Below are 18,595 nucleotides of genomic sequence, written 5' to 3'. Positions count from 1 at the left end.
AAATTATTATTTTTTTACTAGTTTCCTGCAGTTGCGTAGATAAACACAGTCCTTGTGCCGTTGGTCATTTGCTCTAAGACCTCGTCGCTCCGAACCATCGGGGTGGGAAAGATGAGTTTGTTGATTTATCTGGTTTGGCATGAGTTACGTGAGTGGTTTTGGGAACTGAATGACCACAGACTTGGAGAGAATGGAGACCCCCATGGATCCACCCAGAATGCAATGCAAACGTCTACATCAACACTGAATGCCATTCTGTTTGTAATGGAATTTTCTGCTGTAATTGACAATGCAGCCATTGTATCACATTAAACATGGAACGTAAAGCCTGTTTTTTGTGCAGTCACTTAAGGGACTAACAAAAGGTGGTCTTAACACAGAGGTGGGTTTAATCCTCAGGAAGCTCTAAAATCCACTATGGCTCCTGCGGAGACGCATTCAGATGGAAATAGAGACAGAAGTGGGGTTTTAAAATGGAGCTACAAGCACAGTGTAACCCTCTTTCCCACACTGAATTGCAACTCTGTTTGGTTCTACTCCTGCCTGTGTAATTACAGTGCTGTATAGACCAGGTATCTCCATGGCCCTGTTCAGTTCAAGGAATTAAGGGCAACTGTGGCTCAATATCTGCCTCTATTTTTAAGGTTCAGTGCAACGGATAGATGTCATCCACTTTTACCCATCGCTACACTTTTACCCATCGGTACCAAGATGCCAAATGCTATATCTAGAACAGCAGGATTCAGTCAGAATGGACTTTGACTGCTTTACTAACTGGTTGTTATTACGTGTCACAGAAGCGTCTGGAGCCCCCATTATGATGCAGTTGCCAAACATATGATGAGAGACTGTCCTGGCCTGAAGAGCTTACGCTCCAAATAGACCACCAGACAAAGGGTTAGAAGAGAAGCAGAGGTAAAGTGAGTTGGCCAAGGTCATGGGCAGAGCTGGCACTAGAACCAAGGCCTTCCAAGTACCAGACCAGCAGCCTCTCCACCACATTACCTGGCCTTCCACTGCCAAAGTGAAATTCATAGACTTACAGAATCATAGGACTGGAAGGGACCTTGAGAGGTCATCTAATCCAGCGCCCTGCACTCATGGCAGGACTAAGTATCATCTAGACCAGTGGTCTTCAAACCGTGGGGCATGCCCCCCAGGGGGGCATGGAGGAACGTTTCGGGGGGGGAGGGCGTGTAGTGGGGCCTGAGCCAGCCCCACAGGGGGCAGGGTAGGAGCACTACCCAGTCCCACTCTGTCCTCTACTCCGCTCACAGCCCAGCTCTGCCCTCATTCCCTCTCCACCCCCAGGTCAGCTCTGCCTCTTGGTCCAGCTCCCTCCCCCTCCCCAGTGCTGCCCCAAGCTCCGCCTTCAGCTCATGCTCCCATGCTGAGCCAACTGTGCAGTAATGGGGCGAGGGGGGGCCCAAACAGATTCCATTACTGGTGTGGAGGGGTCAACAGGAAAAGTTTGGGCACCACTGATCTACACCAGTGGCCCTCAACCTTTCCAGACTACTGTACCACTTTCAGGATTCTGATTTGTTGTGCATACCCCCAAGTCTCACCTCACTTAAAACCTACAAAATCAGACATAAAAATACAAAAGTGTTACAGCACAGTATTACTGAAAAATTGCTTATTTTCTCATTTTTACCATATAATTATAAAATAAATCAATTGGAGTATAAATATTGTACATACATTTCAGTGTACAGTATATACAGCAGCATAAACAAGTCGTATGAAATTTTAGTTTGTACTGACTTTGCTAGTGCTTTTTATGTAGCCTGTTGTAAAACTAGGCAAATATCTAGATGAGCTGATGTATCTCCTGGAAGATCTCTCCATATCCCCAGAGGTCTGCATACCCCTGGTTGAGAACCAGATCTACACCATCCCTGACAGGTGTTTGTCTCACCTGTTCTTAAAAATCTCCAATGATGGAGATTCCACAACCTCCCTGGGCAATTTATTCCAGTGCTTAAACACCCTGACAGATAGGAAGTTTTTCCTAATGTCCAACCTAAACCTCCCTTCCTGCAATTTAAGCCTGCTTCTTGTCCTATCCTCAGAGGTTGAGAACAATCTTTCTCCCTCCTCCTTGTAACAACCTTTTATGTACTTGAAAACTGTTATCATGTCCCCTCTCAGTCTTCTCTTCTCCAGACTAAACAAACCTGTTATTTTCAATCTTCCTGCTCATCTGTTACTGCAGCAGCCATAGGCGCCAACTTCTCCTGGCACCGGTGGGTGCTCATGCCCTCCCGGCCCTGCCCCGACTCCACCCCTGCCCCGCCCCCATCCCAACCCCTTCCCCAAAGTCCCCACCCCAACTCTGCCCCCTCCCTGCCCCTATTGGACTCCTTCTCCAAATCCCTGCCACAGCCCCGCCTCTTCCCCGCCTCCTCCCCTGAGCGCACCGCATTCCTGCTCCTCCCCATCCCTCCCACAGCTTGTTACCCCGCGAAACAGCTGTTTCGTGGCAGCAAGCCCTGGGAGGAGAAGCAGGGACGCAGTGCGCTCAGGGGAGGAGGTGGAGGTGAGCTAGGGTGGGGTGGGGCAGGGAGCTGCTGGTGGGTACAAAGCACCTACCAATTTTTCCCCATGAGTGCTCCAGCCCCGGAGCACCCACTGAGTCGGCGCCTATGGCAGCAGCTTCCGGGCAGGTACCTTTCTCTAGATACTGGTCTTGAGGGGGATGCCCAAGCAGGGAAATGATTATACACTTTATGCTGAAAGTGGCAAGATTTGAGCTCATCTTGCTTTCAGCTGGTAGGGGAATGTGCCTACAAGATGTGACACATCCCTCCATGTACAAGGCAGCTACCCTGGCTCAGCTCCCCGGACTGCACGGATGTTTGTTCCACAGGGAGGTTAGAGGAGCGGGTGGGGTGTTACATCAGCATGTGTGTCGTGCGCTGTGGAGCAGAGGAGCTTCCAGCAGACGATAGGGCACCTTGTAGCGGAACAGCCGCTAGGATGTTTTAGAAGAAGAAGCAGCCAGGCAGCTCACCTCTGTTCGCAAAAAGGGAGGCTGGCTTCTGAGCAGCTGGGCTTTGGGACCAGAGCTGAGCCATTTCTATCCTCCAAAGGTCCCTGCCACAGCATAAGGGTGAGATCCTGGCAAAGTCAATGCCATTGACTTCAGTGGGCTAGGATTTCACCCCAAGTGCTCAAAGGCACCGGGCTCCCACTGACAGTCAATGAGGGTTGGGTACTGTGGCTTTGAAAGTGAAGACACCAGTCAGTACCGCCTGGAACCACGGGACAGCCCCAGACTGGGGTAAGATTTTAAAGCACTGTAAATCCTTAAGGTGGCATAAGAATTTCAGCTGCCTTATGGCAACATCATCACCTGAGCCACCTTAAATCCTCCTGATGACATAACCTGTTTAATCACCTGAAATATTTAGGGTGGCTTCATAGAATCATAGAATCATAGAATATCAGGGTTGGAAGGGACCCCAGAAGGTCATCTAGTCCAACCCCCTGCTCGAAGCAGGACCAATTCCCAGTTAAATCATCCCAGCCAGGGCTTTGTCAAGCCTCACCTCAAAAACCTCTAAGGAAGGAGATTCTACCACCTCCCTAGGTAACGCATTCCAGTGTTTCACCACCCTCTTAGTGAAAAAGTTTTTCCTAATATCCAATCTAAACCTCCCCCATTGCAACTTGAGACCATTACTCCTCGTTCTGTCATCTGCTACCATTGAGAACAGTCTAGAGCCATCCTCTTTGGAACCCCCTTTCAGGTAGTTGAAAGCAGCTATCAAATCCCCCCTCATTCTTCTCTTCTGCAGACTAAACAATCCCAGCTCCCTCAGCCTCTCTTCATAAGTCATGTGCTCTAGACCCCTAATCATTTTTGTTGCCCTTCGCTGGACTCTCTCCAATTTATCCACATCCTTCTTGTAGTGTGGGGCCCAAAACTGGACACAGTACTCCAGATGAGGCCTCACCAGTGTCGAATAGAGGGGAACGATCACATCCCTCGATCTGCTCGCTATGCCCCTACTTATACATCCCAAAATGCCATTGGCCTTCTTGGCAACAAGGGCACACTGTTGACTCATATCCAGCTTCTCGTCCACTGTCACCCCTAGGTCCTTTTCCGCAGAACTGCTGCCTAGCCATTCGGTCCCTAGTCTGTAGCGGTGCATTGGATTCTTCCATCCTAAGTGCAGGACCCTGCACTTATCCTTATTGAACCTCATCAGATTTCTTTTGGCCCAATCCTCCAATTTGTCTAGGTCCTTCTGTATCCTATCCCTCCCCTCCAGCGTATCTACCACTCCTCCCAGTTTAGTATCATCTGCAAATTTGCTGAGAGTGCAATCCACACCATCCTCCAGATCATTTATGAAGATATTGAACAAAACCGGCCCCAGGACCGACCCCTGGGGCACTCCACTTGACACCGGCTGCCAACTAGACATGGAGCCATTTATCACTACCCGTTGAGCCCGACAATCTAGCCAGCTTTCTACCCACCTTATAGTGCATTCATCTAGCCCATACTTCCTTAACTTGCTGACAAGAATACTGTGGGAGACCGTGTCAAAAGCTTTGCTAAAGTCAAGAAACAATACATCCACTGCTTTCCCTTCATCCACAGAACCAGTAATCTCATCATAAAAGGCGATTAGATTAGTCAGGCATGACCTTCCCTTGGTGAATCCATGCTGACTGTTCCTGATCACTTTCCTCTCATGTAAGTGCTTCAGGATTGATTCTTTGAGGACCTGCTCCATGATTTTTCCAGGGACTGAGGTGAGGCTGACTGGCCTGTAGTTCCCAGGATCCTCCTTCTTCCCTTTTTTAAAGATTGGCACTACATTAGCCTTTTTCCAGTCATCCGGGACTTCCCCCGTTCGCCACGAGTTTTCAAAGATAATGGCCAAGGGCTCTGCAATCACAGCCGCCAATTCCTTCAGCACTCTCGGATGTAACTCGTCCGGCCCCATGGACTTGTGCACGTCCAGCTTTTCTAAATAGTCCCTAACCACCTCTATCTCCACAGAGGGCTGGCCATCTCTTCCCCATTCTGTGATGCCCAGCGCAGCAGTCTGGGAGCTGACCTTGTTAGTGAAAACAGAGGCAAAAAAAGCATTGAGTACATTAGCTTTTTCCACATCCTCTGTCACTAGGTTGCCTCCCTCATTCAGTAAGGGGCCCACACTTTCCTTGGCTTTCTTCTTGTTGCCAACATACCTGAAGAAACCCTTCTTTTTACTCTTGACATCTCTTGCTAGCTGCAGCTCCAGGTGCGATTTGGCCCTCCTTATATCTTTCCTACATGCCCGAGCAATATTTTTATACTCTTCCCTGGTCATATGTCCAACCTTCCACTTCTTGTAAGCTTCTTTTTTATGTTTAAGATCCGCTAGGATTTCACCATTAAGCCAAGCTGGTCGCTTGCCATGTTTACTATTCTTTCGACTCATCGGGATGGTTTGTCCCTGTAACCTCAACAGGGATTCCTTGAAATACAGCCAGCTCTCCTGGACTCCCTTCCCCTTCATGACAGTCCCCCAGGGGATCCTACCCATCCGTTCCCTGAGGGAGTCGAAGTCTGCTTTCCTGAAGTCCAGGGTCCGTATCCTGCTGCTTACCTTTCTTCCCTGCGTCAGGATCCTGAACTCAACCAACTCATGGTCACTGCCTCCCAGATTCCCATCCACTTTTGCTTCCCCCACTAATTCTACCCGGTTTGTGAGCAGCAGGTCAAGAAAAGCGCCCCCCCTAGTTGGCTCCCCTAGCACTTGCGCCAGGAAATTGTCCCCTACGCTTTCCAAAAACTTCCTGGATTGTCTATGCACCGCTGTATTGCTCTCCCAGCAGATATCAGGAAAATTAAAGTCACCCATGAGAATCAGGGCATGCGATCTAGTAGCTTCTGCGAGTTGCCGGAAGAAAGCCTCATCCACCTCATCCCCCTGGTCCGGTGGTCTATAGCAGACTCCCACCACTACATCACTCTTGTTGCACACACTTCTAAACTTAATCCAGAGACACTCAGGTTTTTCCACAGTTTCGTACCGGAGCTCTGAGCAGTCATACTGCTCCCTTACATACAGTGCTACTCCCCCACCTTTTCTGCCCTGCCTGTCCTTCCTGAACAGTTTATAACCATCCATGACTGTACTCCAGTCATGTGAGTTATCCCACCAAGTCTCTGTTATTCCAATCACGTCATAGTTCCTTGACATCACCAGGACCTCCAGTTCTCCCTGCTTGTTTCCAAGGCTTTGTGCATTTGTATATAAGCACTTGAGATAACCTGTTGATCGCCCCTCATTCCCAGTATGAGGCAGGAGCCCTCCCCTCACAGACATTCCTGCCTGTGCTTCCTCCCGGTATCCCGCTTTCCCACTTACCTCAGGGCTTTGGTCTCCTTCCCCCGGTGAACCTAGTTTAAAGCCCTCCTCACTAGGTTAGCCAGCCTGCTGGCAAAGATGCTCTTCCCTCTCTTCGTAAGATGGAGCCCGTCTCTGCCCAGCACTCCTCCTTCATGGAACACCATCCCATGGTCAAAGAATCCAAAGCCTTCTCTCCGACACCACCTGCGTAGCCATTCGTTGACTTCCACGATTCGACGGTCCCTACCCAGGCCTTTTCCTTCCACGGGGAGGATGGACGAGAACACCACTTGCGCCTCCAACTCCTTTATCCTTCTTCCCAGAGCTTAAGCACTTTTAAACAGCTAATAACGTACAGTGACAAGTGTGTACTTATTGATGACAGAGCATAAGCCACTCAGTCTCTAGGACTGCTAGCTGCCTGTTGGCATGCATTGAAGTGGACATGCTTCCAGCCAGATTCTGATCTCAGTTACGCCAATGTGAATCCGGAGCACCTGCACTGGTTCTGGTGGAGAAACTCCAGATTTACACAGGTGTAACTGAGATCAGTCTGGCTCGGGTTCAGTGACCATATCAAACAACACATACACACACACATATGTAGTATCTTTTACTATACTATATGCAACAGTCAGTTTTCAGTCATTCATACATACTATTATCCAACCAATATGTCTGTCTTTGGGGAAAATTCCCATTCAAGTCAATAAGAGTTTTGCCATAGACTTCAACGGAAGCAGGATCTGGGCCCTAGCTTTTAGGTTTCTGCAATATATAGACCTGTGATTTTAATGCTGGTTGGACAATGGCTTTTTTCCTGAGGACAATTTCAACTTTCGGTCAAAAACCTGAAAATGTTTTTGGTTTTCAGCAATTCTCCGTCAAAAAATGTTTGATTTTTCAGGGGGTTTTGGCTTACATTTTACAGCCAGAAGTTGCCCAAAACAGAAAAATGTTTGGCCCAAAACTGGAACATTTTTGATTTTCAGTTTTTTTTTAAAAAAAGGAAAAGTTTCCAGGAAAACAGACACTTTCCACCCAATTTTTTTTTGTCAAAAACCCAATTTTCTGTCAGCACATTTTTGGCCAGCCCTGCTGTGAATATTATTATTTCAGGGTGTATGAAAGTGGGCATTTCAGACACTGGCACAAAAGTGTGATGTTCCTGTGCTCTGTTTCCTGTATTGAAATCTAAGAAGAAACACTGGGTGGAAAAAAGTAGATGAGATTCTAAGCCATGCTCTAGCAGTGCAGACAGGCTGCAAACCTGGTATGAGAGAACTGCTGATGATTCCCCCCTGTACTTGAGAATCATTTTACAATCTAAGTACACAAGACAGAATTGCTGGCCCTACAGACAGGGAACTGAAGCGCAGATGCTTATTTGTGACTCAGCCAAGGTCACTCAGGAACTCTTTGGCAGAGCTGGGAATTGCATGTGGGCCCACCTATGTCCTACTCCAATGCCTAACCCCAAGAACACCCTTAACTTTGGTTTATTGTAAGACATTAGTGTTGTATCTGTAAGCAGGGTCTGAATGAGTTCTCCCCTGCCAGCTAGCTGGGAGTGGGGAGAGACTTCAGGAGTAAACTGTATTTACATGAACACACCTACTGTGCCAAGATATCCAGCAGATAGAGTGGTGTTGCTCAAAGTGATCGACTTTGGCTGGTGTTGGATTACAAATCACTTTAGTACTGAATGCAGGGGTAGTGAAATGCTGTTATCAATGTTGTTATCTTTATTGTATGAATAAACGGGAGCAGAACTGTGCTTAACCTGTCCCAAATGAGGGGGTCACCCCCAGCTGAAAGGACCTTGTTAAGCCAGGGGCTCAAATGCCAGAGCCCTGTGAAAGTAAGAGGGGTGGGGATAGGTGTCCCAGCCAGGAGGTGTGGAATCTCCGCAAGTCTGGTTTAACCAGTTTCTTATTCCTCCACTGTTCAAAGATAGAGCTAAATAGGCTCCATTAGGAGCCTTTGTTATTTTAAGTGCTCAAATGAGAGCTGAAATCACTTGCGGTGGGACAGCATTTTTGCCCAGCTGGCTAAAAGCTGAAAATTACTAGGAGCTGACAACCACTAAGAGACTGACCTGCAGAGGTCGCAGCAGAGAGGCAGGTAGCAGCAGAAGGTAACTGACAATCAGCCGGCATGAGCAGCAGGCAGGAGCAGCTGACCGTAGTGGTTAACAAGCGGCTGGTGGGAGTGGAACAAGTGGCTGGCGGGGCAGCTAGTGGAGAGGAACTTCAGCTGACGGGGCGGCCAGCCAGAGCAAGTGCTAAGATAGTGGAGTGAGCAAGGTGCCTTCTTCCCGGGCGGGAGGTGAACTCACACAAATGCACCTCTGAATCCTCATTGACCACGGACAACCACTGTGAGTGGGGTATGGTGATGGAGCAGAGAGGGGCACCAAAAAGGAACTTTTGGTTGTAGAACTCAAGAACATGAGGTGTAAGGCTCTGCCCCACGCACTCTGAGGTGGGTGTCCTGCTCACAGTTTTATGTTTATGAATCCTGCTTGTGGCATTTCCCCTAATTAATGTCTGGTGACTTCCCTCCTTTCATTAAAAGTTTCTTTTCTACACTCAGACTCTGTGCTTGCGAGTGGGGAAGCATTGCCTCTCAGAGGCGCCCTGGAATGGTGTGTAATTTTCCCAGGTTACGGCGTGGGGCTCGAGCCGGTTCTGTGTTGTAATGTTGAAAAGGAACCCCTAGGTATTGAACCCGACCCTGATTGCTGCCGGCTCCACCTGGCAGAAGGGTTACATATATAAGACACAGGAAGTAATTGTCCCACTCTACTTGGCACTGTTGAGGCCTCAGCTGGAATATTGTGTCCCGTTTTAGGTGCCAGGCTTTAGGAAAGACGTGGATAAACTGGAGAGAGTCCAGAGGAGAACAACACAAATAATAAAAGGTTTAGAAAACCTGATCTATGAAGAAAGGTTGAAAAAACTGGGCATATTTAGTCTTGAGAAAAGAAGACTGAGAGGGGGACTTCATAACAGTCTTCAAATCTGTTAAGGGCTGTTCTAAAAAGGATGGTGATGGATTGTTCATGTGCACGGAAGGGAGGACAAGACGTAATGGGCTTAATCTGCAGCCAGGGAGATTTAGGTTAGATATTAGGAAAAACTTTCTAACTATGAGGATAATTAAGTTCTGGACCAGGCTTCCCCGGAAGGTTGTGGAATCCCCTTCACTGGAGGTTTTTAAGAACAGGTTGGACAAACAGCTGCCAGGGATGGTCTGGGTATACTGGGTCCTGACTCACTGTGGAGGGATGGATTAGATGACCTCTTGAGGTCCCTTGCAGCCCTACATGTCTATGGTTCTATGACTGTAGCATACACAACTCTTTTGGAATACAGTAATTTTACCTGTGTATGTTTTGGGCCTGATTCTGATCCCATTTATGTCAATCTAGCTCCCTTGACTTCAGTGGAGTTACTCCTAGTTTAGGTCCTTTCTGTTTTCCCTTCCATGTCCTTTCCATCCTTTGCTTTATCCCGTTCAGTTTCACTCATCACTTCCACATACGTCTTTTATAATCCAGCTTCGTCCCATAGGGCTTGATGCAGAGTGATTCCTGTAAAGGGCCGAGCCTCCTCAGCCTCAGTTGAAGTCAGCTAAGCACCTTGCAGGATCGGGCCAAGATGGACCAAAGGTCACTCTTTGCTGGCACTGTCTCCTAGCCTGTTTAGCTGTCTTCTCCTCCCGAGGTCAGTCTCCATCTTACATGTGTGTCCGAACTCAGCTTGTTCTGTAGCCAAGTTCTTCTCCAGGATCATGGCGAGCCTTGCTTGCAATTGGCCCGCACAGTCTTATCAGCCCTGCTGAATTCTTCTGCAAGCAACTGTTCATGTCTGTTGTCAGCTGGGCTCAAACAGGGCAGCGGCTCAGGGTAGAAGAAAGAGAATCCCATTCAAGTCGCTGGGATCTATCAAAATGGAATCTTCAGTGCTGCTTTCCTAGAGGCCAGACAGTTCCGGGCTGGGTGGATCCACCCAGGAAAACACCAGCTTCCATCAGCCTCGGTCGTGGCAGAGGGCCCTGGTGGCAGAACATCAAACAGGAAAAGAAGTCTGTGGATGTGCTTATTCAGGGCTCGGCTTCCCGCTGAAGAAGTCCTATGGAGTTAGAAAGGCCCCTCCGCAGTGGGAACCGAGGGTAATAGTGGAAAGGGTGCAGGGAGCCATGTGGTGCAAGGAGGTGCCATCACATGTCAGTGAATCGGGCCCATTGCACGTATCCTTCAGGTTATCCTGTCCCAAACATAGCTGCTGTAACTGCTGACAAAGCGTCCTTGGTGGCACCGTAAAGATGAGGGGACGAGGCTCCCGGCCTGTGGCTTAGTGGCAGCGCTGAGCTCAGTCGAGTGTCTGATCCCTTGGCCTTGGCCTCCTCCCTTCCCAAGCTGGCAGAGCTCAGGAGCGTTGTGGGAGTGGGTCTCAGTGTGCTGCGCTGTTCAGTGGTCATCCCGCTAGCCAACGCTGGAGCGAGGCTGAGGTGCAATGTGGGGAGCCCCCTCCAGTGTGCTCCCCCTGCACGAGGGAGGCTGCAGTGCTGGGCCTAGAAGTCTGGAGTGAACCCAGAGGGCGCCTCCGTCCAAGGTCTGACTGTGCCAGGTGGTGAGTGCAGCTCTTTTCCCTTATCTATTGGCCGGTTCCCTATGGCAGCTGTTAAGGGGTTAAACCCAGATTCGGGATGCTCCTGAGCAGAAAGGACGCCACCTCCCCCTTCCTGTGCGCCTGCAGGGAAGAGGCCCAGCGCCCTGCGCCCAAGCAGCAGGGATCAGCACTGCGAGTGGGGCTGCGCAGCCAACGGACATGGGGGATGTCGGGCCATGGCTATGCCCCTTCCACCCAGGCTCGGGGGGTCAGGGCTGGGAAGGAGGAAACGCTTGCTTGCCCTCCAAAGCGCACCGGGACTCTGGGAGCAGCTGCTGCTGTGGTCCCCCCTCTCCCCGGAGCCCCTTGCAGCATGGCTAGCAGGAAAAGCCTCAGTAGAGTCCTTAGCATGTGAAAAAGGCAATGACAGCGTGGCCCTTGGGCAGCCTGTCCTGGGGTCCCAACTCTGCCACTGACTCACTATCTCTTAGGCCAGCTTTCCCTGATTTCCCCTTGTACTGAGGGACTCGTGTCTTTGCTTGAGGTCTGTGGCAGCGGTGTGGGCTCCGCGCCTCTGAAAACCAGGCCCATGGAAACCGAGGAACACAGAGACTCAGGCCCACTTGTTCAAAAGGGGCCTTTACTTGTGAGTGTCTCAATTTGCAGGGGCCCAGTTTGAGTCACTGCAGCTACTCAAAAGTGACGCCCGTTTGTTGCTGACATTAAACCTTACTAGTCCCAAGGAAATCCGCACGCGCAAGGGGGTCGGAATATAGCCCCTTTCTAAAAAGACAGTGATGAGGGAAAATGCTTCCCTGAAAATGTCAGGGGACAGTAAATGAACCATCGCCGCTTGTGGTATCCTGGAGCGCTAACACCATTTAGCCTTGTGCATTACTACGATGATGATTATTTGTGTCACAGCAGCGGCTAGATGCCCTCGCTAAGATCAGGGCCCCATTGTGCTCGCTAGTGTATGACCTCCCAGTCAGAGCCCATCGAAAGAGACAAGACACAGCTGAAACATAACAACCTTCAGCTAAAAATGGTTTCAGATAGCCCTACTGATGTGAAACAGTCACGAGCTAGAAGGCTATGCTGACTAACGGTCCCACGAGCTGCAAGGCTCCTTTTACCATCCCACAACACGGAATTCTCTTTACACGGAGACAAGTGCTGGGCCAGATTCACCTGCACTCAGAGACGTCAGGGATGAATTTGGTCCAACTCCAGTGAAGTCATTAGAGTGATGCCAGGGATGGGTCTGGCTCACTACATTTAAATCTACAGCGACTTCACAGCGTGTTATGGGATGGAGCGAGAGAGCAGTTTCCCAATCTCAGCAGCTCACGCTCCCACAGACGTCCACAGTGGCAGAGACTGGCTGGCTCTGTTTAGGAATGCTTGGGGGGATGGAACAAATCTCTCCTGACTGAAGAGCCAGTCTGATCCCTGGTAAGGCCTGTCTCTGCTGGGGGCGCGTATGGTGGAAAGGATCAGACAAAGGTCTGCACTGTACACCGCACTGAGACGGTCCCAGTGGTTTGCGACTGCTACTGAAAAGGGACTGGGAGAATTCTCTTGAGTTTAGAGCAGGGGGCTACAAGTCAGGACTCTTTTGTTCCCAGTGTGTCAGCGATTATATCCACCTACTTCAGAGGGGGTGTTTGGAGACCTTAACTGCTTGTCCAGCGCTTCGTAGCTGCACAGCACCCGTTCTTAGTGGAGGCTGGGGCAGCTGAAGTTTTTCTTTCAAAAAGTGGCTTTTTTTAAAAAGTGAAAAACGTACTGAAAAACATTGTGTCCTCGACATTTTCCGATTTTTGACCAAAAAACCCTAAAAAGGAAACCACAAAAATAAAGAATAAAAAAAAAACCCCCAACCCCCAAAATGTTCAGAACCAAAAAAACCTGAAAAATGTTCAGTTTTTGATTTTTTTTTCCTTCAAGGAAAACCTGAATTTTTTGGAGGAAAAATTTCAATGAAAACAAAACCATTTTCATTTTTGTCTACATTTTTTGCAGAAAAAACCCTCAATTTTTTTTTCAGCTGGCTCGTCCGTTCCTGTCTTGCTTCTTCATCTGCCCTCCGTCCCTTTCTTTCTCTCACAGGATTGCCAACCCCAAATGTTCAAAAATCATGAGTCAGGCTCACCAAATATCATGACATTGGCTTTGAAATCATGAGATTATGTGAAAATAATTGATTTGGGGTTCTTTTTATTTGCTTTCTGCTTTTTGACACTTCAGGGTGCACTGGGGTCACATTTTGAAGCTTTCTCCACAGCTGTGAGGGCTAGAAACTTACTTTTTTTTTAAGAATGAAGGCTGAAATCATCACTTATCACTTGACTCCAGGAGCTGGGGCTTTAAGGAAAACAATAATTATCCTGAGTCTCATGACAAAATCATGAGAGTTGGCAACACTGCGTCTCACTCACTGTCTGGATTAACCCTTGCATGTCCTGCAAGCTGTGACGCTCTGAAGTTGACTCTGTTCTGGCCACGTGTTTCCCAGACTGTAACACTAAAGCCGTCTCAGATCTCTCTGCCTGACACCTTATCCTGGCAGTGCTGCTGGCAACACAGCATGGGGTATCCAGGATGAGAGAGCGTGACAAACAGAGCTGGTCGGAACATTGCCAATGAAATGGAATTTCACCACAAGATCTTGTTTCATTGAAGCCTAAACGTCCAGAGATGTTAGAGTGACAAGGTGGGTGAGATAATATCTTCTATTGGACCAACTTCTGTTGGTGAGGTAAAAGATATGACCTCCCCCACCTTGTCTCGCTAATATCCTGGGACCGACATGGCTACATCACGGAATATGTCCAGAGATATATCGGTTTCAACAGTTTCTGGTAAAAAAGACTGATGTCGCATGGCTGAGGGGTTAAGGCCCTGACCTGGGATGTGGGAGACCTAAGTCCCTGCTGTGCCTGATTTAGAGCAATTTGGGATGGAAAACTCTGTTCTGAAGCAGGCAGAGCAGGGACTTGAATGTGGGTGTCCCATGGGTCAGTGCCCGGACCGCCAGGTTACACACTCTGAATCGAAAAGCTTGGGTTTGCATCTTAACACGGACACTAGGAAGTATTGGCTCAACCTTGCTGATCGACTGGGGAAGGATAATGCATTTCCAAGAGCGCTCCCTTCTCATGCATAACGTCTGCCTGTTTGATTTTCAGGTCCGGATATGTTCTGTGATTTTAATGGCAAGAAGTACGGTCCAGGAGAGAGCTGGCATCCCTACTTGGAACCCCAGGGGCTGACGTACTGCATCCGATGCACGTGTTTGGAGGTATATCGTCACAGTCTAATCTGTCGTGCTGATCTACAATATGAGAACAGGTGTCACTGGTTACCAGACTTGTTTATAGTGGGCTGCTGGGCATTAACCTTGCTTTGGCGGCCTTTAATCAGCCCAGTTATGATGGCAAACTGCAGTTGGCTTAAGGGTAACCAGCTGCTGGATTAGCCTCATCCTTTTTGGAAACTCATTCCACAACTGAATCCCCCGGATGGCGAAGCTTTATCACTGGCTCTCACAGCTTCGTAAACTGCATTCTCCCAGACGCGGGAAGCCATGCTGGTGGATTATGGGTGGAGCTGTGGTGGGGTCCTGACCCATTGAGGGCTTTGATGTTCAGGGACAGGGCCCTGGACTAGCAATGGAAGTGGACTGGGAGCTAATGGAGGGACTGGAGAACAGGGGGTGATGGCCTTGCAGTAGCCCATCCTGCTGAGGAGACTAGCTGTGTACTAGCTGGAGCTTCTGCATCTTCTGCTATGTTCAGTCCTCCTAGACACAGGGAGAGCCTGTCCGGAGTGACAAACACATGGGTCCCTGGGGCCAGGGCCAGGAGCAAAGGATGACATTCCCCAAAGAAGACTGAGGCTCCATTGTGCTAGGCCCTGCACAAACACATAATAAGAGATACTCCCATAAACCTGACAGTCCAAATAGGCATAAGAACAGCCATGATGGGTCAGACCAAAGGTCCATCTAGCCCAGTGTCCTGTCTTCCGACAGTGGCCAATGCCAGGTGCTTCAGAGGGAATGAACAAAAAATCATCAAGTTATCTATCCCCTGTTGCCCATTCCCAGCTTCTGGCACAGGGTGGGAGGGGAAGCAGTGGCACAGAGATGGGAAGTGCCTTGCCTCAGGTCACAGGGAGAGCGAGGAGTAGATCTCAGGTCTCCTGAGTCCCACAGCAGTGCCCCAGGTACAAGACTCTGTGGAGCCTATTGGATCAGATCAACTTAGTGAAGAGTCAAGCAATGCTGAGGCTTTGCACTGTTTGGATGAACAGGGAGATCTGACAAGATCAGGGCACGGGGCAGAATGTTTACAGGCCAGCTGGCCCCTCTAGTAACCGGTCAGACAGCCTCATAATCATTGTACTTGTCAAGGATCATACGCTGGTTAGCAGCTCGCGGTGGTATCCAACAATTTAAATACAACTGCCCAGACCCTAAGCTGGGGTAACTCAGCCTAGTGCCTTCCACTTCTGGCTCAGTCCAAAAGGCCAAATAAGGCAGCATCTTCATAAAGGCCTGCAGGGGAAGGATTTTTGTCCCTGAGCAGCCCTGTTCTCTCTCCCTGCAAACAGAATGTGAATGTGAGCTGTTACCAAATCCAGTGCCCAGCCCTGCATTGTGTAAAGCCTGTCACTGACCCGCAGCAGTGCTGCCCTCGCTGTGCAGGTAAGTGGATTTCTGGAGCAGATTTCTTTGTTCCACATTTCTGTTTCTCTGGGAGCTCAGTTTCTCTAGAGGCTTCTGCTTCTGGACAGTCAGGGCGTGAGGGAAACAGTAATCATAACAACGCTCTGCACTTATAACATTGTTCTTAGCTCTAAATATTTATATTAGGAGAGGGTCCAAAAGCCCAATCGGGAACGGGGCGCCCGTGTGCCGGGATCTGTACAAACCCAGAGGAGACAATGCCCAATAGAGCCAGATCACCGACTGGTGTCAGCACAGGACATTAAGGGAGCTGTGCCAATTTCACCAGCTGAGGAGCTGGCCCACAGAACCCCCTTTGCCCCCAGCAATGTCAAAACACTTGGTGAAAGAGGGCAAAAATGGTTGTCCCCATTTCACAGCAGCACAGGGTGGCCCTGAGACCGGCTCAGTGCCTCACAGCGTGGCAGGGCTGGAAATAGCTCCTGGATCACATGATATTTTGCGGGGAGGCCGTGGGGACACACCCACCCAGGCGAGGCTGAACTGGGTGCGCAGACCCAGGTGCCGGTCTCCCGCATTAACTCTGCGATGAAGACACACCCTTAGTCTCTCTGTTCCAGTGTATCCCTCTGCAAAGTGGAGACCATCTCACGGGGACGCTAGGATTACTGTGTGTAACGAGCTTTCATGGCCTCAGAGGAACGTTGCTGTAGATGTACAAACTATTATTATTCCACCTCACTATTGGAAACAGACGCGCCGTCCGGGCCGCTGCATGACAGGACAGGAAAACATGGAAATCTGAGAAAAATCCGTCAAACCCTGTTGGTTTTTGTCACCCCTCCCCCCCGCTCCAAACATATAGCACTGCATTGTGGCTTAGACAACGTGCTCACATAGGGATGGATATGGGGTGTTCAGAATCCTCCCTTACACGCTTGTGCAGGCTACCTGGGGCAGGTGGGCCACATCTGGTGCATTGGTGGGGGTAGGGAGCAGAATCCAGGCTCTCCTCATTCCCTGCCCCCTTCCCTGCATTGTGGGGAAGAACGTGCTGCTGGGGCAAGGAAGTAGCCTCTCACCACCCTCTGAAGCCAAGGGGAGAAAGGGAAGAAATGTGGCTTCCTTATCCACAAGTCCTTCCCTTTTACTATGGCGTCTTTGGCAATCTAACTCTAATTTTAAGATTAGCAATAATCTGACAGAGAGCCAGAGCAAACTGTCTTTATGGGCTCCCTTCCAGCCAGAGATGGCCCAGGCCAGGCTGGATCCGGGGCTGGGCGGGGGGCTGATAAAAGTGTTCCGTGTTTACATCTCCCCTGGAAGATGGTCCCAGCTTCCCATTATTCAGAGCAGCGTCAGCGGAGAGGATCTGTTTAGTGTCAGGGTTTCAGGTCCTGCATGCCGGGCCTGAGAAGCGACGAGACTCAGCAGAGCTGTTGCTGTTCCTCCTCTCTCCCTGTAGAGCCGCACACGCCGTCTGGTCTCCGGGCGCCTGTGAAGTCTTGCCAGTACAACGGGACAACCTACCAACCAGGGGAGATGTTTACCACGAGCGAACTCTTCCCTTCTCGGCAGCCAAATCAGTGTGTACAGTGCAGCTGCTCCGTAAGCTATTTTTGAATCAAAGGGAGTCACAATGCTTTATCTGTCAGGTGGGCATGGGCTTGAAGGGGGAGGACGTGGTCAGGGAGTGCCAAATCTTTGTGTTTTAATCTTTATGTCGCTACAACAGCATCACAATAATCTGACCAGCTATTCCAGCTCAGCTCCGTAAGGGGTGCTCCCACTGGGCACGGCTGGCATGGCAATGTTATTCCCCATGAGCTGATTCTGGTAGCCATCCTCATGTTGAATAGTACCTCGCTCCATGAGGAATCCCACTGGCTTCCGTAGGACTATTCAGTGGCGTCAGGTAGTGTATCAGAGCCTGTCCCTTTGGATAGGATTCTGCTCTTACGCTGGTGTAATCTGAAAGATCTTCCATTGTCGTCAATGGAGTCACAATGGAGTAAAACCTGCATAAGTGAGAGGAGATTTGGATCCTTCCCCATTACATGAGAATGATCAGACTTGATGAGAGACAGGAGTTCTCTGGCCGACCGACACCTAGGGCTGGATTCTGATCTCTTACACTGGTGTCAGTACAGAGTAATCCCATTGACTGCAGTTGAGTCTCTCTGGGTTTAGAATACTGTGTTGAATCAAGTTCAAGGTCTTAGTCCTTGTCTTCAAGGTGCTCGCTCAATGGCCTGGGCCCATGTTACGGGGCTGGTACAGCCTGCCACCCTTTGGGGAGAGTGGCGGGGCTATTACAACCCTGCAGTTGAGTCTGGATGTCCGCCCTTGGCTTCTGAGCCGTACAGTCTAATGGTTGGGGTCAATAGGGTGCCCTCCCTTGCAGGGCTGCATGGCCTAGTGGCCAGGGTGAATATGGCAGCCCTCCTCATCAGGGCTGTGTGGCCCAATGGTCAGAGTCCATAAGGCTGCACCTTCTCACAGAGGTGTGTGGCCTAATGGCCAGAGTCAATATGGCTGCCCTCTTCATCAGGGCTACGTGGCCTAGTGGTCAGAGTCAATAGGGCTACCCTGGACCAGCAGGGCAGCGTGGCCTGGTGGCAGGAGTGGTTGGAGAGGTGGGCTGTTGCCTTGGGGTGGGTGGCAGTAAGGGTAGGGGGATCCGGGCCCTCCCTACTCCACTGGGTCCCAACTCAGGGCCCCAGTGGTGGCAGGGTTGCCCGCCACCTGCTCAGCGGGGATCCTCCTGAAACATGCTGAGCCAAGCCCTGGTTCTTTGACTGTTTCCCTGTTAAGTTCCCCCGGGCTATTTCCTACCCGTCCCTCCACAGCTAGTTGTCTTGGGAGTCCCACGGCCTCTCCTCCCTCTGCAGCGTTGGATGCCTAAGCGTCACTGGTCATCGCTG

The 18,595-nt window shown here is 50.0% G+C and overlaps 1 protein-coding gene across 1 annotated transcript in view; it reads left to right on the top strand.

The window, feature by feature from the left end:
• The window catches only part of CHRDL2 (chordin like 2), a 60,768-nt gene that overhangs the window by 15,564 nt on the left and 26,609 nt on the right, over positions 1-18,595 (top strand). Inside the window, exons 2-4 of the mRNA XM_074942889.1 lie at positions 14,170-14,282; positions 15,596-15,689; positions 17,137-17,279. Coding sequence (XP_074798990.1) covers positions 14,170-14,282; positions 15,596-15,689; positions 17,137-17,279 — 350 coding nt within the window. The remainder of the gene's footprint in view (positions 1-14,169; positions 14,283-15,595; positions 15,690-17,136; positions 17,280-18,595) is intronic.

This window comes from Natator depressus, chromosome 1 (genome assembly GCF_965152275.1).
Source record: "Natator depressus isolate rNatDep1 chromosome 1, rNatDep2.hap1, whole genome shotgun sequence".
NCBI lineage: Eukaryota > Metazoa > Chordata > Testudines > Cheloniidae > Natator > Natator depressus.
The sequence above is the reverse complement of the archived record's forward strand: the minus strand, read 5'-3'. Positions and strand labels throughout refer to the sequence as shown.